This window comes from Apteryx mantelli, chromosome 16, assembly GCF_036417845.1.
Source record: "Apteryx mantelli isolate bAptMan1 chromosome 16, bAptMan1.hap1, whole genome shotgun sequence".
NCBI lineage: Eukaryota > Metazoa > Chordata > Aves > Apterygiformes > Apterygidae > Apteryx > Apteryx mantelli.
Genome location: NC_089993.1, coordinates 21348929 through 21375086, shown reverse-complemented (window position 1 = coordinate 21375086; position 26158 = coordinate 21348929). Strand labels below are relative to the sequence as shown.

Genomic DNA, 26158 nt, shown 5'->3' with positions numbered 1-26158 from the left:
ATCCCGGCGCGGTTGCCATGGCGACGCGGCGGCTCGCGCGCGCGGCGCGCTTCCGGCAGGCGGCCGCGGCCATGGAGGAGCTGAGCGGCGCCGAGCGGGAGAAGGTGCGGGGCGGCCGGGAGGGTCGGGGGGGGGCGGCCGGGGCCGGGGCCGGGGCCGGGCGGCGCTACCACCCCGTCACGTTTTGTCTTGCAGCTGCGGGAGAAGCTGGCGCTGCTGAGGCGGGAGTACAGCGAGACCGTGAGCCGGCTGCGGGTGAGCGGGCCGGGCCGGGTGGCGGAGCGGCGGGGGGAAGGCGTGTTTCCTCGGCGCCCGAGCCCTGACCCGCTGTTGTGTTATCAGCGCGCGCAGAGAGCCGAGAGAGTTCAGGGCTTCGTCCAGAGAACGGTCGCAGAGCAAAACCGCCTGCTCGGGGAAGGGGAGACCCCGCAGAGCCCCGCAGGTAGGAGGTTAAGCGGTGCCTTTGTGCACAGCTGCGTGGTGTTTCCTGGCGGTTTGCCTTTCTGAACAGATCCGTGTGAATACCCCCAGCTGCAGTCCTTGAAAACTTTATTTTTCCTTCCCGTTGTTCCTCCCCAAGCCAATGCGCAGGCTGCAGATCAGGAGTGAGGAGCCAGCTCAGATCCTTTCTGCCTTGGTGCCCAAGTCCTGGCACACAGCACCCAGTCCTGTTGGAGCTGGGATACCTGCAACTCTATTGACACGCTTTGGTTCTGACTCAAGCTGTCCACTGCTGCTGTTGCCGCATCTGCTCCCCTTTGTACCCAATATGCGGCTTTTCCAGTATTGCTAAATCATCATCTACAATAACATCCCTTCTTACGAGTGCTCTCTCCTTTCCCCCTCAGCAGGTCTGCCAGTGCTCTTCAGTCCTGCCTGTAAGATCCCAGGAACATTCCTAGTCTTTCGCTCCTGCCAAAGTTGTCTGGTTTCACTGTATGATGTTTTTCTTGGATGGGACTTTTTTGGGAGTACTTTCACACATGAGACTTTTTTTTTTCCACAGGTTCTAGAGATACCGTATCTCCTAGTGCTGGTAAACATGAAACCTGTCAGTTACAGACCAAAAGCTGCTCTGTTCCTGGCACAAAGAAGAAAACATCTGTCACATTTAAACAAAAACCTGAATTCTTCAACGACAAAGTTAGCTTGTCAAACAGTTCACAGGCAGAAAGTACACAGGCTAGCTGGGAAAATGTCTGCAGTGGAATTGTTAGGCCTGCTGCTGAGGAGAAAAAAACCCAAACCTCAAGAGGTATGATGAAGCTGAGGAGGAGGAGAACAAAGACTGTGGTGCCAGAGGAAAGGGAATCTCTGCATGATGTGCTGCTAATAAACGCTGATGAAAAGGTGAAAAATCAAATGGCCAATGAAGAGGACCTTGGGTCACCAGTGTTCAGACGAAGCAGTTTCTCAAACATGGAGGAAGATGCTCACAGAGCCTCCAGACCAGCCCTTGTGAGGAGAGAAGGAAACAGTTTAACACCTCCGGATGCAGAGTTAGGAGTCGTACAAGAAACACTTGAAGACAGTATCCCTGTAGGAATGCCTGAGCTATTTTCATGTGCTTCAAGGGACAGCAGTGATGTCCGGCAGCCTGGGCCCCCAAATGCTGTGGCTGTGTCTGCTAACTGTGAGCCTGCACCGCTGTGTTTAGAAAACAGTGAATCTATTTTACCTGACACCAGTGATGATGGAGGAAAAGAACCTTCCAATATAAAAAACCAAACAATTAATGAGAGTAAGCGTGAAGATCAGGGAGAATTATGTAAGCTCTTGGATTTAGTGTCGGAGAAAGAAGTATTGCCCACTGACAGAAATAACACTGTAATTAATGAGAGCGAAAACCCTGAAGGAAATCAGAATGACACTAATGGTTTAAATCGCTTTCCTACAGATTCTCTTACAGGCAATGTTGAAAAACTGTTGGAGACTCAAGAGCTTGAAACTGAGTCAAGATTTTCTCACCTAGAGAAGGTGACAACTCCTGAAACTGAAAGTGCATTGAACTCTTGCACAGTTGTTGAAGGGCTTCTATTTCCAGTTGAATACTATGTCAGGACAACTCGCCGTATGTCTAATTGCCAGAGGAAAGTGGACCTAGATGCAGTAATTCTCAGCCAGCTGGGTAGGAGCAAGAAAGGTCTGCGAAATAAGTGCAAGCAGAAAGATGCAAATTCAGATCGGCCCTCCCAAGAAGCAGTTGAAAATGATGAGGAGTCAGGGGCCGTGCCATTCCCTTTTCTTGGTGCAGAAAACAGTCCAGTGAATTCAAGTAGTCCTCGACAATCTCTTCCTCCATCTGACAGTAGCAGCACTTCGCTTGGATCCATCTCTCAGAACAGTATTGCTAGCACAAAGAACGAGCAGAGACAATCACAGAGGAAACAAAAGGGAAGAAGAAAGTCTACATGCAAACCCACTGTGAATCAAGCGTCACAGGAACTTCTAGTGGGTTTGGATCTCGTAACACCAAAAGAAAGCAGTAGTGTCTTATCAAATGACTGTCAGAGCGAAAAGGAAAACTCCAAGGGTAATCTTGAAAAATCGTCTTTAGATGAGATAAGGTTGTCTGGTGCTGCAGCTCTTGGGTCTGGAGAGACAGAAGCGCCTGGCACTATGCAGCCAATGAGTGCTGATCCTTCTTCTGTTGGAAGTCAAGTATTTGGCAAATGCCATAAGACTCTGTTAGAACAGGTTCAAAATCCACTTCAGAAGAGTGATTCTTTGAACCCAGGGAAAGAAACTTTTGCCAGCTGCGTAGGAGATCTGGATGTTAACTTAAGTGTGTGTCAATCTGATAAACATCCAGTGGAACATGTGAAGAATCAACATGTGCGAGGAGCCTGCAGGGCTGAGCAGCTCCTAGGGATTAATGAATGTCTCTCTCCACACCGTCCCCTACGTTCCTCTGCAAGACAGAGAGCCAGTCGAGTCTCAAAAGGTATTTCATCAAGTAAAAGCACTCCCTAAAACTAGAGCCCAACTGTAAGGCAGGGAAATGGCTAAGTAAATCCATGCACTGCTGTTCACACCCTGACATATTATTTTTATGCAGGAAAATCTGATCTGGGTTAACTTTTTGTCTCTTGAGAGTTGAAGCTTTTTTTAAACAATTGAGATCATCGCGGTGCCCCTGTTACTTGCACAATTCCAGAAACTGCTGCCTTGGCACAGTGGCAGGGTGTGAACAGCAGTGCATGGATGAGGAGCAGGGCTGAGAAAGTCTTAAGCTGGCTTTGCTGCTAGAGTAAAGTTTTTGCAAGCTCGACCTGATTTTTCAGCAAATGGACATAAATCTCTGTTTCGCCAACTGTGTCTGGGCATTAATGAGTTTTTAGTGCTGACAAGTGTGAAACACAAAGATTGGTATTACAGTCTGATAGTCTGTGAATTCTGTGAAAAGAAAAAGTGTTGGGAGAAAGACGGAACAGAATCTAGCTAGGCATTCCGTCAATTCTGGCAGCCTTTGCCAATGATGTTTTAGCTGAAGCCTTAATGCAGAGCAATTGTGGAATGTAATGTCTTCCCAGAAAATGGCACTTCCATGTGTTAAGAGGGATGTGGCTGTTTTTGGAAAATAGATTAGAGTGTTGCGACACTCTAGATAAGAGATTGGAGGGCTAGTTGCTGGTTGTTTTATGATGTGATGTTCTCTCTCATATTATGTCTTTCTGTGTCTAGGTGAGAGCAAAAGAGGACATAGCCATCAAATGGATTCAGAGGATCCAGTTTCTCTTGGTCTCCCTGCTATGGACCCTGATACTGCAGACTCTCTCTTTAGCTTCCGCAGTCTCCAGTGGCTGCCCTCCAGACTGGGTATTAAAGACTTTCACTTACCTGATGAGGAATTTGGGCTACTAAAACTTGAGAAATTTAAATCTTCCCCTGTGAATGATTTAGAGGTTTTTGTTCCTAGTACGTCTGGAGATGGTGTGGCTTCAGAGGACACACAAGATCCACAAATGAATGCAGAAAAGAAGAAGCATGAAAGCAATTTGATTTCGCCTTTCAAAAATGTGTTGTCCAAGTTACCTCATTTAGAAAGCCCAGCTTCCAAGAAGGGACTTTGCACAAGTGAATTGCTCTTTACTCCCATGGAGACTGTCTTAGCTGGTGCTCCCAGTCAGCCTGAGTCTCAGATTTCCTCATCTCTTTTCCCTGTCTTGGGTGCAACCCCAGCTGTCTTACCATCAGTAAACAGTAACATCTTTCCCACCACACCTTCTGTGCTTCCCTTGCAAGTGAACATTCATTCCTCCAAAGGAGCATCTGGCCAGGTTGTGGATCGTAGGGAATGTAGAGACTCTGCCATTCCACTGGACTCGGACAGCTGTGGTGCAGAATCTGCTAGAAAAGAGGAGGGACAGTGTGCAACATTTCATTTAGAAGCTGAAAGAGACCCTAATCATAGATCTGATGAGATGATGGCCTTAAAGAAGCATCAGCAATCAGAGAGCAAACAGCAGGGATCCTGCAGAGCACCTGTTGAACAGGTAGCAAGCTGGCCTCTCTGCCAAGGGTACCAAGCCAGTGGTTCTGTGAGCGAGTCCCCTCTTTCAAAGTCTTAGCTGACTTCTGCAGCTAGACCTCTTTGCATGCCAGCCCTGGATGCTGTCCTTTAGCTGACTCTGTAAATGTTTGGTATTCATCTGTTGCCTAAGGTCTTTTGATCTCAAGTGCAAATTCTTTAAAGTCTTGTTTGATTAAACTGGAGATGTAGGCTTAGATGCTTATTATGGGGGTAGGCTTGAAACATGTATATGAACAAAGGTTTCTGGCACCCATCTAGTGTTGATCTACCTTAAAATTTTAAGCTGGGATTTGGTAAAGGCAATTATAGAAGATAGAATGACGCACATGTGGGATGGGTACTGAGGAAATCAGTAGTCTCTGAGGAGTGGGAGTGGGACTGAGAGATGCAAAATGATATTAAGAGACAATTTTGGGGTGAAAACAGGAAATAACCTTCAGGGATCTCCTATTCTTCAAAGATATGCAAGTTACAAAAAGAGATGCTCCTATAATAGCTCTCCAGCGACAGCATGCAGAGTGAGTTCACACTTTTGCCTCACTCTTGTGAGTGCTGAATGTAGTTTTGAAGCTAAATTTATCCTCATTCTTTACTTTTTGTTTGTGCAGGAAAAAACTGTAGCAGAACAGTTGGCTGTGGTACTGCTTGATGGCCTGGGAGAAGAGAACTTGCAGCTTGTATCAAAGTTAAAGGTGGGGTAATAGCAGATAATTGTTTGCTGAGTCAATAGCTGATCTTTAAAGAAGGTTTAACAAAAATACAATAAAATGCAGAATGGCTAGCTGGAAAAAAAAATCAGATTGCTCTGTAATTTGATCAGTTCTTTCTTCACTTGTGGTAAAGCGTGCCAGAATGGCTTTGGCTAGATTCCTGTATATCTGCTTTTAACTGAGAAAGGATTTCAGGGTTTGTTCCTGAATGTCAAATGTCTAAACGCATGCAAATGTATTAACAAATAGAACCACTGCATTTTTTTTTCAGCCCCAGATAAAATGATCTCAGTCTTTGTATACCTACTGTGCCTGCCCAGTGGCTTCCATGGCCTCCTGTTCCCATTTCAGACACTGACTAACCCAGCGAGGAGCATATTTTATTTGGGATTACAGCACTGCCAAATGCACATGCTAATGTTCACACCCCTCAGGAGCAGTCTTGTGTGTACGTGCCATGACCAAGGCAAATCTTGCCCAAGACTGTTTGCACAGCTGAGCCATGGGATCTTCCTCCTGCAGTGGTGTCCTTTTGCTGTCCTCTTGTATCTCCAGTGTCTTGTAGGGGGTAGAGGACAGTTGGCAGGCAAGGAAGTGACATCTGTGGGAAAGCCCACTGAACTCCAAAGGAGCTTGCAGGGGCTAGGTCACCTCTAGCTTCTTCAAACCAAACTGCCAAGTTTTGCTCAAGAAGCAACCCTGTGGAGTTGGCACAGCTAGCCAGCAATAACATGACTGAAGCTGAGAACTTTTTATACAAGGGAGAAGAGAATGCCCTTGCTTTGTTCAGTTTTCACCTTTGTCTGCACTACTGCGAGTTCTGTCTCCTGTATGTGCAGTAAGGGAAGCATGTGCATGACTACAGATAGGTGGCACTCAGGCTTTGCTGTGGCTGTACCGTGGTACCCTCAGTCCTGTTCCACCTCTGGGCTCTGCAGAGTCCCTGTTGTTTTCAAATAAGTGATTTCTGTGAAATGAGCAAGTATATTCACTGCTCGAAGGATGAAACCCACCACACTTATTTTCCTTAATGCCTTACTGACACTACACTCAAAAATAAACATCTTGAGCATTAAGTTTGAGCCTCAAATTCTCATCATATTGGATCTCAAGTAACAGTTTTCTAAACCTGAACCTCCAGGTTAAATAACTGTATCTATCAAAAGAATATCGGGACTGTTTTGTTTTGGACAGGATTCCTCGCATTCTTGTGCTGTGGATGTGAGTACCATGTGGTGGGAAGCAGGTGGCTGCAGAGAGCTATGTGTTGTGACGGCTTGTGAGAGTTCTGTTTCCCTGTGGAAACTTCTGGCGCCTGGCCACTGGGGAAAGGTCTATACTTGGCAACCCGGAGAGGTACAGACATGGTCTTTATTTCTAGAATTTGGAACAATTCTCTTGTTACAGTGTGTTAGTTCCCAAGGAACTAACACAAGGACCTTGGAGTCTTGGGTGCAAGGTTAGTTCTTTGGGTGGCATAAATTATCCTTCCATCAGGCAACAGAAGAGAATGATTTGCGCTGTTGACAGGGGTGATCAGTGGTTTGTATGGTCACGTGTTATCTGATGGATGCTGATACTTCATGTACTGAATAGTGGTTGCGCAGCAGCCACTGATTTGTCATGCTCTTTCCCTTTAGGCCCCCTGGAATCATTCGTTGTGTTATATCAGTGGGGATTGTTTAATTAGGGAAATAGTCAGCAGTAAGTTCACTGTTGATCTAATTGTGCTTCTTCAGAAAAGTCTGAAGAAAACTAGTTCTTCTCTGTATAATTTTACTTGAAACACTCTAGATAATGGGAATAAAGTCAAAGTAAGAGGGACATTGTGGGTAACACTGAATTCTTGCTTTACTGTCCTAGATTCCAGTAATACAGATTATTCCTCTGCCAGACACCTGTAATCTCGTGTGTATAGCATTGGGAGATTTGGAGATTGGAGAAATAAGGTGTTGTATTTATTTCTTACTAGTGCTTTCCACCCTGAATATCTGCAGCTTTACTCTCCTCTTCTGTAGTGGTTTAAATTGTGCTTTGCTGATCTGTCACTTTTTCAAATGCTTTAACCTTTGAAAAATAAGGAAGGGGTATCAAAAAAAACAACTACAAAGATTTGCTTATTCACCCCTAGAGGTGGTAGGCTGTTTAAAGATATGTTCATTTTTTATACGCTATGGCATGTTTGAGTTCTACTTTCTTTTGTCATTATGCATACTTTTCTCTTAACTTAGGCTCTTGCTTTATTCTTCTGAGAATGACTCATTCAAGCAATCACTAGTAAAAACTGGAACTATAAAAGCTGTTCTTGGGCTAAAGGATAGGAGGCTGGTCAGCAGCAGCAGAACTGTGCAAGAGCAACAAGTGGAGATGATATCATTTTCAGAGACAGGAAGGTGAGTCTTCTGGTTTCAGCGTGGTCTCAGTATGGCAGGTGGAAGGAGAGGAGGCATCTCAGATGTAGAAAAGTGTCAGGTTCCTGTTCTTTCTGGAGGTGTGCTGTGTACGGAACATTTGTATGATTTTGGCTGGCTTTACTCATTTGCTTGCATCTGCTGTTTAGGAGCAAGGAGGGACAGACTTTGATGCCCCCTGAAGAAACTGTTCTGGCTTTTGCTGAAGTAGAAGGAATGAGAGATGCTTTGGTTGGCACCACTGCAGTGAACAGCATTGTTGTTTGGTCAGTGTTTCCTTTGCAATTAAATGATAGAGCTTGCAGGCGTAAATGGTGGCTATAACAGCTAGCTATAGACATTATATAGTGGTTTGGTTGGCTGCTGATTTTCCCATGAACCAATAATTCAAAGGGCCTAGAATCTGATACATAATTCTAACTTCTTTGCATTTAGACTGATATATAGTGAATGAAATATGCTGTTATAATTCTACTTGCATTTTTATCATATTCGTTAGATCTTTCTGTAGCCTTTTGTCCTGTCTTGGTTTGGTTTATCTGGAACCAAAAGTGTGTCTCTCTGTCTTTCATAATGGTATAACTGTGATTAGAAAAATAACAGATTGAGGATGGAAAAGCAGTCAGAATTTTATTTTCACTGACTGCAGGAATTTGAAAACGGGCCAGCTCCTGAAAAAGATGCACGTTGGTTATTCCTACCCAGCTTCAATCTGCCATCGAGCGTATTCTGACTCTGTACGTATGTGAAATAGCGGCACACAGTTTATGCATAGACTGCATGACTAACCGCAGCGGGGGTTTAAAGGAGTGGGTTTCTAGAATGGATTGAAATATCCGCTGTATTTAGATCCATTGAAGATATTTCAAAGGAAAATAGGTTAACTTGGAGAAATAAGCCACATTGGTTACCTCACATTCTTGGCTTTCTGCAGTATACTGATAAGAGTGATGCATCCAAGCGTATTCCAAAGCGGCAGCCCAAGACATCTTGTGTGTGGGAAGCAGACGTTCTGTTGCCCAGTGCTGGTGCTCAGTAAATCTCTTCCTTTTCACAAGTTGGTAGCTGCCAGCATGGTGAAGCTGCACTGTCAGAAAACATACTTGAATTGGTCATTATTTACACATACCGCTGAGGATACATCTTTTTTTTAAACAGTTCATACTAGTGATTCTTTCCCATTTGCTTCCACTTGTGCTGTGATTCCAGCTGGATTTTGTGGTTTTTCAAGGGTGTCATTGTTTTCAGTAAACACTTAACCTTTTAGGACAGGAATCTCTTGTCCAATAATGATGCCTTGAGTCAGACTCTTTGGAGACTTCTTCAGAATATCTATCCCAGGATATTTCATTCTGACCTGTGACTTTTGTTAGAGCCACTGTTTTCAGCCATGCCAGTTTACGTGGAATTCTTGTTAAATGGATAAGTTGCTAGGGATTAAACGGAGGCCCATAAAGTCTGCTTTAAATGTCATCTGATCCTACTCCAAGTTTAGCTCTTTTAAGCAGAAAGATAAGTGCATAAAACCCATTGGGTCACTGCAATGTCATTTTGCTGTTCCGCTTTGACCCCTTATCAGTCAGCTTCTGCCTCACTTTTTAATATAATTTGATAAGGAAAGTAAAGCATTTCTATTTTATTCGGTAAAAATAATGCATCACTGTTCATGAGGTTTTGATTATAGAGAGAATGTAGCAATTAATTTTTGGAAAATTCTTTGGATTTTTTCCCCCTCTTGCTGCTGTTTTTAGTGATGTATTTTTCCTCTGTGTATCAGGGCCTTCTGTTTGTTGTTTTAAGTCACCCACATGCCAAAGAGAGCGAGCTCTGTGGAAACCCTGCATTCCGCGTGATAGCCTTCAATCCCAAAACAGCCAGGAGCACTGGAGTGATTTTCTCCTCCCTCCCACCTGGACATGCTGGAAGGCAAGTACCTCCCGGACTGCGGGCGCACATCTTAACGGTACCTTTGCTGTGGGTTTGGAGGAGAATCACTTAATGCGCTGCTGTTGGCAAGGATCCGTTTGCCGTCTAGCTGATGATAAGGAGGCTGCCATCCATCACATACGTTCGTGCTGTATGTGCATGAGAATGCAGGAGGGTGTTGGCCGTTTCCTGCCCGCTTCCTGCACAAGCCTGCGAGCTAACCTCTGAGCTCCCTGCGGGGCGCGGGGCTCGGGGCTCGGCAAGGGGGCTCCGCTCACCGCAGCTCTGCAGACAAACAGCAGCATTGCTTTTCGGCGTGCTGCGTGCCTTTTTTTTTTTTTCCCCCCCAGAGAGTGCTTGTGATAAAGGAAATGTTGTAACTGGATTCATCAGTCAAGCTCCCTAGGCAAAAACCTCTTGAGGAAATATCTGCAAATGAGGATGTTCGAAGCCTTTGTGATGCTAAGGAGCACTTAGCTGGCTTTATTTATATTAGGCAGCTGTTTGCAGTTAGATGACCTTTTACTTCCTATGTCTTGCATTTTGAAGACTAAGCCCTTTAAGACTCAGACTTTTGCAATGCATCCAACTATAGTATTTCTTATGTACACAAATATTAGTAGATTGAGATCTTAGTTTACTGAACAATTTCCAGGCATATACTAGGGACATGGGAGGATTGGCTTGTATCCTTCTTGTTCAGATACACTGAAGATACAAATATTAACATAACCTGACTTTCTACCGTTGGCTTAAATCCATTTATTACTTTTCTGTGTGAAACAGTACCTTATTTTAGAAATGATGTAATGGTGTCTTCACAAAGAAAACTGTAACATTCTGACTCTTCTGCGTGTGATGTTAGGTACCTGGAAGGTGAAGTGAAGGATGCTTCTGCTGCGGCTGTGCTAACGTCGGGAACCATCGCGGTGTGGGACCTACTTCTAGGGCAGTGCACAGCTCTACTGCCACCCAATTCGAATGGGAGCTGGTCGCTGGTCCGATGGTCTGTTACAAGTGCCTGTCTGCTGGCTGGACAGAAAGACGGGAGTGTTTACCTGTATCATTATTCACAGCCTAAGGCAGGAAAGACTTGAAAGGAGGATTGGAGAGGTGCCGAGAGAAGAGTTTGCACTGACAATCTATGAAACCAGAGTAGGGTAGAATTTCTGGCTGATGGGAGAGGCGGTTCCCTTCTCCCAGGTTAGTTGGGGGGTTCACTGTGACCGCGTGGGAGCCACGCAGCCGGCCCCGCGCGCCTTCGGCTTTGCTCCGTGGCTGTGGACGCGTTGGCTCCATGCTGCCGGCGGTGCTAGAGGCTGGCCTGGCCTGCACCTTTTGCACGTGGGGCCTGTGTGTCACACGGCCGGGCGCCACGGCAGTCCCCGGAGCGTGTACAATGCCATTAAACTTCATTTTTTGGTAAGACTGTGTGCTTAGCGAAGCAGTGGGGTGGCAGGGGTTGAGCAGGCCTGGGGGAGCGGGGGCCTCTAGGGCTGGGGGCTTCCTGGGGTGTGGATTTGTGCCCAGGGGCTCGGGGGGGTCCCTGGGACTGGGGGAGCCTGGGGGGGGGGTTGTCCCCAGGAGCTGGGGGGTCCCCGGGGGGTGGCTTTGTCCCTGGGCTGGGGTGTCCCCGGGAACTGAGGGGGTCCCCGGGGCTGGGGGAGCCCGAGGGGGGGGTTGTGCCTGGGGGCTGGGGGGGGGGGGTTCCCGTGGCTGGAGGGGGTCCCTGGAGTGTGGATTTGTGCCCAGGGGTTCAGGGGGGTCCCTGGGACTGGGGAAGCCTGGGGGGGGCGGGTTTGTCCCCGGGAACTGGGGGGGTCCCTGGGGGGCGGGTTTGTCCCCGGGAACTGAGGGGGAGCCCGGGGGGGTGGGTTTGTCCCCGGGAGCTGGGGAGTCCCCGGTGCCTGGGGGTCCCCGGTGCCGGGGTGTCCCCGGGAGCTGGGAGGGTCCCGGGGGGCGGGTTTGTCCCCGGCGCCGGGGGGGTCCCCGGGCAGCCGCTCGCCGCCGCCGCCGCCGCCCGCCAGGGGGCGCTGCCCCGCCCCGGGCCGAGGCCCCGCCCCGCCCCCGCGCGCGGGGCCTGCCGGGATAGGCGCGGGAGGGCGGCGCGGCGCACCCTGGGTAGCAGGTCACCATGGCGGCCCGTGTCCTCTCGGCCTGCGCCCGCCGCCTCCTGCCGCGGCGGCCCCCGGCGGCGGCGCCGCCGCTCCCCGCCGCGCTCGGCACCTTCCGCCCCGGCCGCGCGCCGGCCCCGCCGCGCCCGGCCCCGCTGCCGCAGGTGAGGCCCGGCCCGGCGCGGCAGGGCGGGGGGGGCGGCGCGGGGCCCGGCGCGGCGGCGGCGGCGGTGACGAGGGGCCGCGGCGCTGCCCGGTGCCTGCCCGTGTCTTGCAGGTGGCCGTGACGGCGGGGCCGCTCTGCCGCCGCTTCTCCGACCTGCCGCCCCTGACCTTGGAGGGCATCAAGGACCGCGTCCTCTACGTCCTCAAGCTCTACGACAAGATCGACCCGGCCAAGGTGAGTCGGCGGCGCCGGGGGGGCCCGGTGTCGCCGTCCCGGCCGTGGGGAGCCCCGGGCGGGCCGGCCCGGGGCCGCCGGGAGGCAGGAACGGCGGGTGTCTCCGGGTGCGGGGGTCACAGTGGGAGCTGCGTGCCCCCGGGGTTCCTCGGGCTGCCAGCTTGTCCCTTAAGAGACTTCTAAGCAACACAGCTGTTTTAGTACGCTTTACGCAGCTTGCTTATTTTTGAGGATTACAGAAAGGTGCTGCCATCTTTCTCTGATGGGAGAAAAGATGTGTGTGGCAGGAGGACCAGAAAGGCCAAAAGTTCCACCTGTGTAAACCTGGCGGTTTTGGTCTGGTTTGAATATGCTTTTTGCCATATTGAAATGGCTGTGACCAACTGATCTTGGATTTTCTGCCCCCAGCTCACAGCTGAATCCCATTTCATGAAAGATCTGGGTTTGGACAGTTTGGACCAAGTGGAGATCATCATGGCTATGGAAGATGAGTTCGGTAAATCAGAGTTGTGCATGTTCAGATTTATCTTCTCTTGTTTCTGCTAATCCTAAAGTGCAACTACAGCAAAGAAGGGTTAGTTCTCTTCTGTGAATATTAACATTAATTTTCCTAGGGAACTTTGATGTAGCTCTGTAAGAGCTGTTTGTTACAAGAGAACTCAATAGCAAAATCTGAAACCGAGGAGCTTTGGGCTCTTGCTTGCCTGAAGTTACCCAGAACATCTCCCTCCTGTTGTACACCAGCGCTGCTACGGGAACTCTGGGAAGGCATCAGTAGCTTTAATTACGTGTGAGGGCAGCGCTGGCTGGCTGGCTTGGCAGCCCGTTATCTGCTGTTTCTGCCTTGTGTATTACCCAAAAGCAGTGTCATATAAGGCATAACACAGCTTGATACTCCGCGTAGTAACGAAATGCTGAATCTAAGCTTACCCAGCTGAGCAGCAACCCCTGCGTGTTTGTCCTCAGCCAAGTCGCGGGCTTCTGAGCCAGCAGTAATTGCTTCCGTTAGCCTTGCTCCTGTTTCCGCTATTTTGGGCTAAAAATGTGTGCTTTCTTCCAGGATTTGAAATTCCTGATGCAGATGCAGAAAAGTTAATGTGTCCACAGGAGATTGTAGATTACATTGCAGATAAGAAGGATGTTTATGAATAAAAACAGTTCTTCAAAGCAAAGTGAGTAGAAGCGTACTTCTGTGAGGGTCTCGGGTAATGGCTGTGCGCACACGGCACACGGGCACAGCGGTGTGTGATAACCGCAGAGCGAGTGTCCAGCGCCAGGTGGCTGGAACGCCGTGCAGCTGTGTGGTGGGTAGCGCCTAGTATGTGTGGGAGGGAGTCCTAGGCAGCTGCCTGCCCTGAGCTGGGAGAATATAGTATGTGTGTTTTCCTGGGGTGTCTGCTCTTGGAGACAGAATGTTGGGCTCAATGAACCTTTCATATACCCCTGTGCGGCACTTCAAGCATTGAGGTTTGCCACTGGTCTTCTAGTAGGTGGCAAGCTGACTTTAGTCAAGAAAGTCCATCTTTTCAGCACCGCTGCAGGTGCGGGGTGGCTGGTTGTACTAGGAGGTGTTTGATAGCAGGGCTCTGAACTGCCCGTAGCAACCGTTTCCTCCCTGCCTGAGGCTGCAACAGAAAAAGAAAGGGGTAGGAAAGGGCTGTTCTGGAGGCTGCCAGCTGAGGCACTCTGGGACCGCAGGGGAAATGAGCTGGTGGACTCTGGCCAGTTTGCGGTAGCACACTGGCCCGTATTCCTGTTTGTTCCTCTTGTGTACGCTTCTCGCCTCCCCCCACACTTTCCTCCATCAGGATTGAAGCATGACAGGTCAGTGGGGGAGCTATGTCCATTTGCTGCTATCTCTGTGCCAAGAATAGATGGAATAAAGGTGAGAATCTTACTGATTCTAAAGACCTGTCACTCATTACTTGGCTTCCTTTGGTATTCTTCAGTGCTTGTCTTGTCGCTGCTTGGCTGACTTCTTCTGTGCCTTAAAATGGTAGTTCTTGCTTGGTGAAATATTAAGTGTGTGAATTTTCTTCAACAGGAGATGTCTCTACCACTGCGACTGGACTGATGTCAGCGGATATGAATATAAGCGCACATGCTGTACTGTTGCTGCTTTCATTGGAAAGTTGTACTGGAAAGTTGTATTGGACGTTGTATTTAAAGCTGTCTGAATGTGTTGGCCTTTAAAAACAGGGGAAAAAAGGAATAAATATATAAGACCAGTGTTGCATTGATGGCTTTTTGTTTCGCACCCAGTGTCACTGGCCCACTGTGCTTAGTTGTCGGTGTAGGAAAGACCTCAACATTAGCTATAGTGACTCCAATCCAGATGTCTCACAGGCACTGAGGTGCTCTGCTCCCGTTACTGAGTCTTCAGCGTCTGAGCGCAGAACGTTGGGAAAGGTCTCGGTCTGTATCTTCAGCCCCTGCGTGCCTGACCACTGCCAGCTGATCCTGCTGTTCAGGTCAGGACAGCAACGAGGCCCAGGCCAGTTTGTGTGTTACCCCTCATTAGATGCTTTACTTTGGGAATTTGCTGTTTGTGCTGCACATGGGAAAAGCTGAAACCAAGAACTCCGCCGAGTACAAGAGGCCGTAGTGCATAGATGCAGCTAGTGAAACTTCTGTGGCAGAGAATACATGTCTTGGAGAATTGTTAGTTATGGCAGTTCCTAAAAAGTACTGCTCTCTGTGCAGCCTTGAACCCTTGCTGCAGGAGGAATTAGATTCAGTGTTTTGCTAAAGACTCAGAGGATAACATTTTAAATCCTCTGGCTTCTGTTGTATCTACTGTTCTTTAAACAGGTTTCTGCTGGTTCATCTTACACTTAGGCTTCCCATCCTCAAACCAGTCCTATGTAATATTAATGTAACTGTAACATTTTGGATTTAGTAGTAAAAACCACTTTCCTGGCTTACATACACAGAGGTGCTTCTATGAGTAATTGACTTTACTAGAAATGCCCCTGTTCTATAACGTAGGCTTTTACCAACTTCTTAGTATTTGCTCAGTCCAGGCCTGTTACTTGAAGGCTAAAAGCATTTACCAAGCAGTTGGTCTAAAGTAGGTTGGGGGCTCTTAGGCGCTGTGTGTTGCCATTCATCATTGCTGTATGTGTGTGAAAGCTCTAGCAGGACCTGTACACCTTGTGCCACTGTTGACGAAGCTTTGCACCCTGTGCTGCTGGGGCGATCACGTTTTCCATGATCTCATTGCTTGTATTGTCTGCTCTTTCCAATAAACCAATGTTTTTCTACCTTTAGTGCATTTATTTCATAAATGGTAGTAAAAAGAAGTTCCATTTGAAACGCTCCTACTTTCCAGATGGAAAATAAAAGGCGGAATGACTTTCCTGCTGCTGAAAGGCAGAATCGCACCAATGTTTCTGTAAGCCGAACTAATCTCAGCATGAGAGGCTTGCTTTAAATCTCTCCCAAGACAGAAATTATAGTTATTTCTGGACACTACACAGTTTTTCCTCTGAGCCAAGAAGCACTTTCATATGTCAAAGGGGCGCTGCTAGGCTGCGAGCCAAGAAAGCGTCACTTGATAACAAGTCTTCCTCTGACAATCAGGGTGACAGGATGATGGAAAATAAACCAGAGCCTACGGCAGCCCCCGCTTGGGCGCCTTAGCTTGGTGTGGGTGTTTGGTTTTCACAGCTTGTCCTACAGAACTGTATTCCGCTTTTAGATTTAGACTGTGCTGGATCCTCAGCCAGCACCGGGACCCTCTGCCTGAAGCTCTTTGGTGCCCAAGTTTCACTTTCACTGTTTGAGAGGATGGTGCCATTAGAAACTACTTAATAGCTCCTGCGACTCAAGTGTGTTCTGAAACATTTTCTGACCGGGCTGCACAGTGAAATGGGTGGAAAAACAATGGTTGTTTTGGACAAAGCAGTTCTGTATGAAAGCACAGGCAGGCAGTGAAGGAGGAGACAAAATTGTGAAACTTAAAGGTAAATTGGGGAGTCAGCAGTTGGTGGAGGATTCCTCGGACACCTGCGCCCCTGCGAGTGAAGGGGCTCCAGAGCACTCTCTGCACTGGGCCGCTGTTGTAGAAGCCTTCACGTCCTTTGCAGAGCACCGCACCCCACCGTACGAGCAGCCACTACCTTACCATGGCCAGTGCATTGCTTTAAAACAGGCAGAAAGCCCTCCGTGGCAGGTACCCCGCGTATTTTGTTGGTCTCAGTTAGCATCTGCGTGGTGAGCGCCGGGGCGGCTGCTGCGCCGCTGGGTCGGGGAGGTGGTGGGGTCGCTGCTGCCGAGCGCCCGTGCAGCGGCAGAGCGACGGTGATGATGGGGAGCAGTGCGTTCGCGGAGGCTTTCTCTTGGCACAGGTGTGATGCTGGTGCTTTCTCCGCACGCCCGATGGCGCTCAGGCCAGCCTGGTCCCCACGCGGTGCCACAGCCCAGGCTGGGCAGCCCTGCAGACCCCAGCGAAGGAGGGTGGAGGCGGCCAGAGCCGGGGGCCGCACTGGTGGGACCAAGCCTGTGCTGACGCCCCTTGGCCCAGCCGCAGCCCTGGTCAGGGCGAATTCGGTGTCCGGATGAGGGCTGACCCAGCACCCCGCTGCTCCTGCCGGGGGCATACGCGGATGCAGCCCCGCGCAGCGCTGGGTGCCAGCTCGGTCCTGCAGCCGCCTCGGGCGGGAGGGCTCCATGGGGCCGGATGGGGCAGAGCCATGGGGCTGGGGGGGGGGGGCACGTGGGGGCCCAGAGGAGTGCGTGGGGCCAGGGAGCACGTGGGGCTGGGGGTGGTGGGGGAGACACGTAGGGCTGGGGAAGAGCGTGGGGCTGGGGGGGGCGCGTGGGGCTGGGGGACACATGGGTCTTGGTGGGGGGGTGGGAGGACACGGGCACTAGGGCGAGCACAGGGGCCGGGGGCTCACCGGGACCGGGGGGGGGACACAAGGCTCCGGGGGGCTGGGAGGGACCCCGGGGGGGCACAGGGCTCCGGAGGGCACAGGGGGCCCCGGGGGGGGGGGGGGGGCACACAGAGCTCCGGGTGCTGGGGGGCCCCGGCGCGGGGCGGCTCCGCGGCTCCGCTCGCCGCCGCCCCCGCCGCCGCAGCGGGGCCGGGCGGGGCCGGGCGGGGGCTTCCTGCGCCGCCGCCGCCGCCGCAGCGCCGGCCCCGGCGGCGGCACCATGGGGCTGCGGCGGCTCCCGGCGCTCCTGGCGGCCGCAGGTGAGCGCGGCGCGGCCGGGACCGGGGCCGGGGCCGGGGCGAGGGGAGCCGGGGCGAGGGGAGCCGGGCCGGGGGCTGCGCGGGCCGGCACCGGGGGAACCGGGCATCGGCACCGGGTGCGGGGTATCGGGCATCGGGTACCGGCTACGGGGGAACCGGCTGCGGGATACCGGCACCGGGCACCCGCACCGGGGTATCGGGCACCGGGTACGGGGCACCGGGCACTGGCTGCGGTGGAGCGGGACCGGGCATGGGCACCGGCGTATCGGGCACCGGGTACGGAGCACCGGGCCCTGGCACCGGGTCCTGGGTGCTCTGTACTGGGCACCAGCATCGGGCATCAGGCCCCGGGTACGGGGTACCGGGCACCGGCACTGCGTATCGGGTACCGGCACCGGCACTGGGTACTGGCTATGGGGCACCGGGCACAGGGTAGGAGGTACCAGCACCGGGCACCCAGTCCTGGCACTGGGCATGGGGGTAGCGGGCGCCAGGTCCTGGCACTGGGTACTGGCACTATGTACCAGTACCAGGCACCAGATACTGGGCACCAGGTCCTGGCACCAGGCAGGGCTGGCTGGAGAGACCCGGCTGCCGGCGCATTGGGGAGCAAACTGCACCGAGCGCCCCTGAACGCAGCCCTGCGGTGGCGGGTGCACGTGGGGCAGCGAGGCCCATAGCATTAGGGTGCATGAGGGGCCGGGGTCTCCACGGCAGTGGGTGCACATCTGGCCAGCGTCCCCATGGAGGTGCCCCACAGCTGCAGCCTCTGTGTGCAGGTCCGGTGTCTCTGGGCCAGCTCGGCTGCTCAGGTCGGTTTTGGGGTGGGTGCCAGGGCAGGCGGGCGACTCCATCCCAGCGGAGCAGCCTGACCCAGCCCGGCCAGGCGGGTGCTGGTGCCAGGGGCGCTGCGGCCCAGCGATCTCCGCAACGACGCGATGCTGCCATTCATGCATCCCTTCGCCCAATGGCTCGGTTGGCGCCCTACCCACACCAGCCCTGCAGGTTAATATGGCCAACTGGGGTTATCACCTTAAAGAAGATGCTTTGTTTTAATGTAAAATATGCATTTCCAGTAAGCGTTTGTTAGATAATGTGGCAATTTGGGGGCAGAGTTTCTGTTTCCTTTGTTGAGGCAAAGGCCGGTCGTTTCCAGCTGGGTTTTGAATAATTCCTGAGCTTTTCCTTTCACAGGAAATGGCTCCCTGTGAAACGCGATGCCACAAAGGGTTAAACTCCTCCATGACTGCTGTTCCTTAGCTTTGTGCAAATCAACCAAAATGCTTTATGCAGGCTGAAAAATAATCAGGCAGGTCGCTGGGAGCGAGCGCTGGTGTCCCAGCTCAGAGGAGCCCGGGGCTGGCCCCGCACGGCAGCGCTGCGGCGATGCCCGCCGTTGGGGATGGGCCTGGCGGCTCCGGTTCGGGAGGCGTCACTGAAACGTTTGGCTGTCCCAGAGCCTGGGGTGTTTCCAGTTCCCTTTAGGGGATTTCTGCTCGCTAGCTGCTGTGAAAGGGACCTCGTGGAAGCCACGGGAAGGGCCCTGGGAGCCCAGCGCTGGCACGAGCCATCCCGCACCTTTCCGGGGCGCTCGGTGGGTTGGCATTGGGAAGGCTGGAGCAGCCGTCGCAGGTGCCGGTGCTGCCATCGCAGGTGCTGGTGCTGCCATCCTGGGTGCCGGTGCCGTGCTCCGGGGCCACTCACCTGCCTGGGTGCCAGTTCCCGCGGCCGAGCGTGGCGTGGGCGCTGCTATCATGCTGTTGTTGCTGCCATTGTGCCAGTGCGCGCTGCGCTCTCCCCTCTCTCCCCAGTGACTGCCTGGTGCGCGCTGAGCCCAGGTTTGGGCAGCGGGACCCGCTCCACGGAGGGCACAGCTGCCCCCACCAGCACCGCCGAGCCCCCCGGCACCGAGCGGAGCGACCGGACCCGGCTGCCAGGGCAGGAGGGAGCCAGCACCGAGCGCTCGTGGCCGCTGGGCCCTGCCGGCACCGTCCCCAGCCCGGTGGTGACAGTGGGGGTGACCCCAGCCGAGGGGACCCCCACCACCACCAGGCCCCCCCAGGGAGCGGCTCCCACTGCGGCGGCTCCCCCCGGGGCTGGCCCACCGGGAAACGCCTCGGCGGTGGGCACCGTGGGGCCGGAGGGGACCCCCACGCGCTCCCCCGGCCCCGGCGGGTGGGAGTGGGCATCCGCCAGCGCCTTGCCGGTGTCCCTGGCCCCCGTGGATGACACCTCACCGGCGACCGGCGAGAGTGGCATGGGGACACCTACGCCTTCACCCGCTCTGGCGACGGCAGCCCTCCCAGCGGGGGGAAGGCTGAGCCCCACCGGCACCCCCAGCCCAGGGGGGACGGATCCAGCCCCCGGAGGGGCCCCTGCCGCCGTCACCCAGCGGGACCCTGGCTCTGCCCCGGGGACTGGGGGCCGAGGGGGTCTCACCACGGCCGGCACAGCCCGGCCAGCCGTGGAGATGGCCCCGAGCGCGCTGCCGGCCACCGGCGCAGTGTTGGGGCTGCCCGTCCCCACCGCCACGGCCAGCGCGCGGGGGCAGACGTCCCCCAGCCCGGAGCGAGGCCTGACCCCGGCCTCGGGGGTGTCGGGGCTGGCCGGCACTGAGGGGCTCCCCGAGCGCGGCTGGGCCCCCCCGACCAGCACCGGGCACCCGCCGGCCCTGCCCGGGGAGCCCCCAGCGCCCCACGCCAGCCCCACAGCCCTGCTGGGGTCCCCCCAGCCCACCCCGGCCAGCAGCTCCGCGGGACCCACCTCCCCGGCCCCAGGGCTCAGCACCCCCACGGCCACTGAAACCCTGGGGATGCCGGTGCTGGAGCGGGGCGACGCCGGGCCATGGGGAGCCACCGGCCGCCCACCACCCTCCTCTGGCCCACCAGCCCACGGGGCCCCGCTGCTGGACCCCGGCACGGGGGAGCCGGCAGCCCCCCAGCACCCAGCCACGTCCCAGCCGGCCTCAGGGACGCCCGAGCCCAGCGCCGCCGTAGCGCCGGGGGCGGCCGGGACCCCCGGCGGCACTGGAACGCCCGCGGATGCTGCCTCCCCCACCAGCAGCGGGAGCCCCTCGCCGGCGCCCGGGGCCCTCGGCCGGACCTCGAGCGGCCCCGGGGGGCGGCTGGCGGCGGGGACGCCCCCCGCGTGGGGCCCGGCAGCGCCGCCCCGGGTCTTCGTGGTGGAGGATCAGCCGCCCCTGCTCAGAGGTGGGTGTGGGGGCCGCGGGGACCGGGGCTCGGGGGGGGCCCGGCCGCTGAGCCCCGTTCCCCCCCCCTGCCCCGCAGCTGCCCTTCTCCGCGTCCCCTGCGAGCTGGTGCTGGACATGGGCTTCGTGCCCGAGCTCGGGGACCCGGCGTCGCGCGAGCGCCGCGGCCTGCTGCAGCGCTTCAACGAGACGGTGAGACTGCGCAGGGCGGCGTGGGGCGATGTGGGGCGGTGTGGGGTGGCATTGGGTACTGTGGAGTGGTGCAGGGCATTGTGGGGCAGCATGGGGCACTGTGGGTAATGCAGGGCAGCGTGGGGCAGTGTGGGGTGCTGTGGGGCACTGTGGAGCTGTTTGGGGCACTGTGGGGGTGGCACGGGGCAGCATGGGGTGCTGTGGGGCAGCGTGGGGTGCTGTGGGGTGGCAGGGGCGGCTGTGTGGGGGGCTGTGGGTCTGTGGGGGGGCGGCAGGGGGCTGTGCAGGGCTGTGTGGGGCAGCGCAGGACTTAGTGGGGTGCTGTGGGGTGGCAGGGGCGGCTGTGTGGGGCGGCTGTGGGGCTGTGTGGGGCAGCGGGGGGCTGTGCAGGGCTGTGTGGGGCAGCGCAGGACTCAGTGGGGTGCTGCGGGGCAGTGGGGGGCAGCGCAGGGCAGCAGGGGGCTGTGTGGGGCGCTGTGGGATGCCCTGCCGGGCCTCCCGCCGCCGCCCTGGGGGAATCGCGCGCGGCCTCTCCCCGGCAGATCGCCCCCCTCTTCATGGCGGTGCCCGGCTTCCTGCGGCTGGAGGTGAAAAGCATCAGGTGGGAGCAGCGCCATGGCGCCCTGCGCTGTGCCGGGCCGAGGGGAGGGAGCCGGGGGAGCCGGGCCGGGGGGAGCCGCGGCCCCGCTGGACTCGGCCTGGCCTGCGCCCGCAGGAGGGGCAGCGTCGTGCTGGAGTACGACGCCCTGTTCGCCGCCGCCCGGGTGCCCCCGCGGGGGCCGGCGCTGGGAGCCCTCCTCAACGCCACGCTGGCGGTCGGCACGGCCCCCGTCCTGCGCAACGTGGCCCTGGGTGAGTGCGCGGTGCGGCGCTGCACGGCACGGCTGGCCCTGCTCACCGCGGGCTCTGCTGCCGCAGGGTCGGTGCCAGGGCTGACCCCCCCCCCCCCCCCTTGCCCCGATGCGCCCGCAGAGCGGCCACTGGACCCCTGCGCCGTGCTCTTCTCGTGCCGAGCCGGGTTCGACTGCGTGGCCGGGGCAGACGGCACCGCCCGCTGCACCTCCGTGTGCCACCGCGACTACTGCAAAAACCACGGCATCTGCACGCACCCCCGCGACCACGAGCCTGTCTGCCAGTGAGTACCGTGGGGCTGGGTGGCCTGCAGCCACCCCCGCCACCGCCGCCGCTGCCACTCGGGGTGACGGCACAGGAGCTGGACGCCCACCGCCCTCCCCCCCGGCTGCAGGTGTCCCGTCGGCAGCGACTTCTGGTTCATGGGGCTGCGCTGCGACTACCGGGTGACGCAGCAGAGCCTGCTGGGCATGGCCTGCGGGGTGCTGCTCAGCGTGGCCCTCGTGGGCACCGTCATCGCCGGCCTCATCATCCGCCGCTTCCGGGCGCTGCTCCTGGAGGCCAAGGTGGACCAGACCAAGAGCAGGTGGGCTGCGCACGGCGCGGGGCGGCGCGTGGGGTCCCTGCTGGGGTCCTCCCGGGGCGTCCCACTGCCTGCAGTGGGGCTGTGCCCCTGGGGGACCCTGCGGGAGCGGGGGGGACGTGGGCTGAGCCCCCAGCACCGCTGAGCAGGGGGTGATGGCGGGGGGTTGGCAGCACCTCCGGCTCCGGCGCTGCAGCCCAGCTGGGGTCACGGAGAGCCGTGGCTCCGCAGGGAGCTCGGGCTGGGCCTGGGCTGATCCCTGCCAAGAAAAACACTCTGCGGAGGCTGATAGCAGCTCGCTGGCGGCTCCGGGGCAGGGGGAGGGAAGCGCGAGCACGTGCAGGGCCCCAGGAGCCCCTTTCCTGCTTTGCCTGGGGCTCCGTGCCACGGCCTGCCCCCGTGTCCCCGGAGCCTTCGGGCGCAGCAGACCTGCGCCAGGCACCCACTGGGTCGGGGCTTGCGCCTGCACTACGCATCCGCCCGGTGCTGGCCCTGCACGACTGCCTGGGCAAGAGTGTTGGTCTCCGGTGCCGCCTGCCCTGCGTGAGCCTTGGCTTTCCCCATCCCCGCCCTGCTCGGCCCCCCCCCCCCCCCCCCAGCTGGTCCCTGTTGTCCCTGGCCCCGGGAGCACCGTGCTTCCTTCGGGGAGCAGTGCTCGGTGCCGGAGGAAGTGCTCCGGCACGGGAAGCACCAGCTCCCCGTGCCCCGGGCCGTGCTCCTCGCAGCAGGCTGCGCTTCCTGCCTGCCCGCACACTCCCCAGGGCTTCCTTCCCAGGGGGCTCGGATGCTCCGCGGGAAATCCGGCAGGGGAGGCTGTGAGAGCCTCCGGCTGCAGCCGTGCCCGCCCCAGGGTGCAGCGAGGGCCAGGGCAGCCCTGCACAGGGACAGAGCAGCGAGTCTCCGCACCCTGCGGTCCCGCGCGGCTGCCTGGGGAGATCCTGTGCTGTGCCTCCAGCAGGCCGGGAGCCGCAGCACTCTCCTGAGTCATTTTTAAAAACTTTTGTCCTCTCTAAAGCCTCTATTTGCTGTCGTTCCCACCCAGCGTGGCCAAAGCAACTGGCCTGGGAGCATGCTGGCCACCCCAGCCCTGCTCTTTTCCCATGGCTGTCTGGTGACGCATCCCGGGATCATTCCCAAGGAAACCCCTGCAGCAGCCACCAGGCTGTGGCCAGATGTTTGGCATTAGGGGCTCTGCCCCGGGCTGGCGGGAGTGTTCGAAACTGGGGCTTGCCCCATGCTGTCAGCGGGCTGGCGGGGGCTAAAAACTCAATCGACCGTTTCTTGAGCAGTTGGGTGGTCGGTGGCGGGGCCGTGGCGTGGGGCACAGCTGCAGCCATCCCGCTGCGCTCTTGCAGCTACAGGCGCTTCTGCCGCCTGGACGACGTCTCGGCGCAGTACTGGTCTCAGCCCTGGCTTGCTTCGGCCAATTCTCTGGACAATCCTGCGTTCAGCAACTCCGAAGAGCTGCTCCAGTTGCAGATCCTGGACAACAGTTGCTGCAGCTGTAGGGAAGACTCGGCGGTCGCCAACAGCCACAAGCAGCACCCGACGCCGCCTGTGCGCACCGTGTGCCGGCCCAGGTGAGCATGGGGGCTCTTCCCGTGCAGCCGGGGTCTGCTTACGGGGTTGCTCAGCTGGGAGCGGTGAGGCCTGCAAGGAAGGATCGACCAGCAAAGCGAGGGGATGCTTTCTTTGGTTTTGCCTTCTTTTTTGGGGGTGGTGATGGCCCAACTGCTTTCCAGCTGAGCCAGTTACCTACCCTACCTGCTTGCCTCCTTCATAGCTATGGAGGTTTGATACCAAAGTCCTTCAGTGCCTCAAGGAGCAATAAGTGCCTTTTTTTTTTTTTTAACTTGGTCAGTAAAGGAGTCTTGTGTGACAGGGACTGGTCTAACTGCAGAAGGGGACAGGTTTATGGCTGCGGGAAGGAGGCTGCACCTCCCCAAGGAGCCTGTGCTGGGCCGCCTTGCCCGGCCAGCCAGCTAGCACGTGGCTACACTGCTCCAAGTTTCCTGCCTTCCTTAGGTTTTAAATCTAAGGAATAGGGCTCACTTTAGCTATCTATGCTCACCCACTTTTTGAGATTTCTCTATAGGAAATTCTTTTATTTGCTTCCTCAAGTGTAACAAACTGGGTTACCCATGCTGGGGCACTGATGTGAATGAAATCAGCTCCTGGCCCCAGCGCAGCTTTGTAGCTCCTACCCCTCCGGCCGGCCGCGGGCTTTTGGAGGCAACAGCGCTCGGATCGAGCCCCACTGTGCCCGTGTCCGACACAGGCCACATGCAGAGGACAGCAGTTTGTGCTAATTATAGGAAAGGCTACTGGGCTTTAATAAACTTTCCACTACCGCCTTTTTTATAGTGGGGTATGTGTGTACGTAAGTTTGTAACCAGCTTCCAGGGATGTAAATGGAAAAAGGGACCTGGGAGTTTCCAGTTTCGTAAGCAAACTGAAATACAGCAGATAACACCCCCACTCTTGATAGATCAGCAGTGTCTGCCACCAGCCCTTGGGCTGCTTTCCATGCAGCTCAGAGCACACCCGAAAGCCTGGGAATTAATTTATCTGCTACCATTTCAGAGATAGAGCAGTGCCACTCCAGGGAGCTCAGAGAACATTTACAGATTCAGTTTGCACAGTGAGCACATCACACACTGGCATGAAACGCTGGAGGGTGAGGGGCCCACTCCTGCGGTTCCCAGGCTGCTTTATCAGCTACAGCTAGCTCGATTTTAACCCCTGTCCCCTCCTAGTTTGCAAGGACTTTTCTTTCCAGTTTCCATTATGACTGGGACACAAGTTCCAGCAGCATGAATGACCCCATGGTTGACTCAGGAAAAGCCAGTGATATTTCGGTGTCGAGTTGGCCCATGGAACCCATCCAGTGGACACCTTTTCCCATCCTACACCAGTTGTCCAGGCAGCGACCGGTGAGCTGATTGTTTAATGAAACTGGCTTCGCGGTTTGGCTTGTGTCTGTGCATGGTCCCTTCCCTCCACACCCCGGAGCAGCACAAACTGCTCCCATGCCCATGGCTGCACCCTTTCTCACGCCATCCTGGTGATGTTCAGGCTGGCACCTGGAGGAAGCCCCAGTGGAGGTGCTGGGAACGGCCCTGCTCAGGTGGCCAGCAGCACCCTGCTGAGCTTGCCATCTTGAGGGCAGCTGTGCAGCATCAGTTTGAGCAAAAGACAAAAATTAATCTCTCCCCAGCACAAAGCCAGACGGCCTCATTCCTACTGTGAGGGGATGGAACTGGCCAATCTTGAGAGGAGCTGGACGGCCTGAAAACTACAGACTAAAATACAGGCAACAAGTTTCAGCTTTTAAAACCAACCACATTTTATTTCCACATAACAAGCTCAGTGAAGGAATTTCAAACACTTTGACAATACAATCAACGCAGGTGTGATGTCAGTTCTACTTGATGCAGAGTCCTGAAGATTATCAGCCAACTTTTTCACCACTGTTTCAGACCAGACTTTAGAAGCCAGCTTTGGCTTGGGACAGTGTATTTCATAGTAAGTAATTACAGATAAGTGTTGAGTAACACACAATGCTGGCATCCAACAGAGTTAATGACTTACATCCGGCAATTTGAAAATAAAGTCTAACAGTTTTTGAAGTCACATCATACTATGTACATATATGGTCTGCCCTATAGCCATTTCAGAACAAGCTAAGCCACTGTGAAAAGTGAAATACAAATTAAGCGCTGCTGCATTGTTCATCATGATTAATGTAAATGAGGTATAAATTTAAACACCAGTACATTTTAAGCATTAAAGTTTATTTTCCAAAATGCTCTCCTTATTTGCAAGTGTCCTCTTGAGCATCTAGCTGGGCACAAATGGTGGGGTCATCTGAAAATGGGGCATTTGAAGTATACCAAGGATGAGGGCAACAGGATCCCAAAGGTGCTCGAATAGAAAAGGAAAAGCAAGCTGCAGTTTTCTACACTTATATTCTCATCTTATAGTGGGCACGTTGAGGGAGATTTTTGCTAGAATAAAATGCAGATTTGTTC

The 26158-nt window shown here is 55.3% G+C and overlaps 3 protein-coding genes across 4 annotated transcripts; all 3 read left to right on the top strand.

Annotated features, from left to right (window-relative positions):
* The first annotated feature begins 17 nt into the window (after positions 1-17).
* Positions 18-11037, top strand: PALB2 (partner and localizer of BRCA2). The gene is made up of 13 exons (XM_067306567.1): positions 18-104; positions 190-255; positions 343-442; positions 1007-2944; positions 3685-4496; positions 5143-5226; positions 6439-6600; positions 7108-7193; positions 7476-7637; positions 7805-7921; positions 8305-8392; positions 9433-9581; positions 10447-11037. Exons 1-13 carry the CDS (start codon positions 18-20, stop codon positions 10676-10678), a joined length of 4083 nt encoding a protein of 1360 aa, XP_067162668.1. The 3' UTR covers positions 10679-11037.
* A 643-nt stretch (positions 11038-11680) lies between these two features.
* Positions 11681-15358, top strand: NDUFAB1 (NADH:ubiquinone oxidoreductase subunit AB1). 2 transcript variants are annotated; one of them, XM_067306457.1, is made up of 5 exons: positions 11681-11859; positions 11973-12095; positions 12504-12591; positions 13156-13267; positions 14143-15358. In XM_067306457.1, the coding sequence occupies exons 1-4, from the start codon at positions 11716-11718 to the stop codon at positions 13245-13247; spliced, it is 447 nt and encodes a 148-aa protein (XP_067162558.1). In that variant the 5' UTR covers positions 11681-11715; the 3' UTR covers positions 13248-13267; positions 14143-15358. The 2 variants fall into 2 exon arrangements, with proteins under 2 accessions (XP_067162558.1, XP_067162557.1); XM_067306456.1 differs by having other exon boundaries at positions 14140-15358.
* Positions 15359-17233: 1875 nt separating this feature from the next.
* LOC106486194 (collagen alpha-1(I) chain-like) lies at positions 17234-25933 on the top strand. Its single transcript, XM_067306592.1, has 10 exons — positions 17234-17292; positions 19104-20501; positions 20580-20692; positions 21235-21293; positions 21408-21544; positions 21665-21827; positions 21939-22130; positions 23483-23707; positions 24907-25060; positions 25345-25933. Exons 1-10 carry the CDS (start codon positions 17253-17255, stop codon positions 25417-25419), a joined length of 2556 nt encoding a protein of 851 aa, XP_067162693.1. The 5' UTR covers positions 17234-17252; the 3' UTR covers positions 25420-25933.
* The last annotated feature ends 225 nt before the right edge of the window (positions 25934-26158 follow it).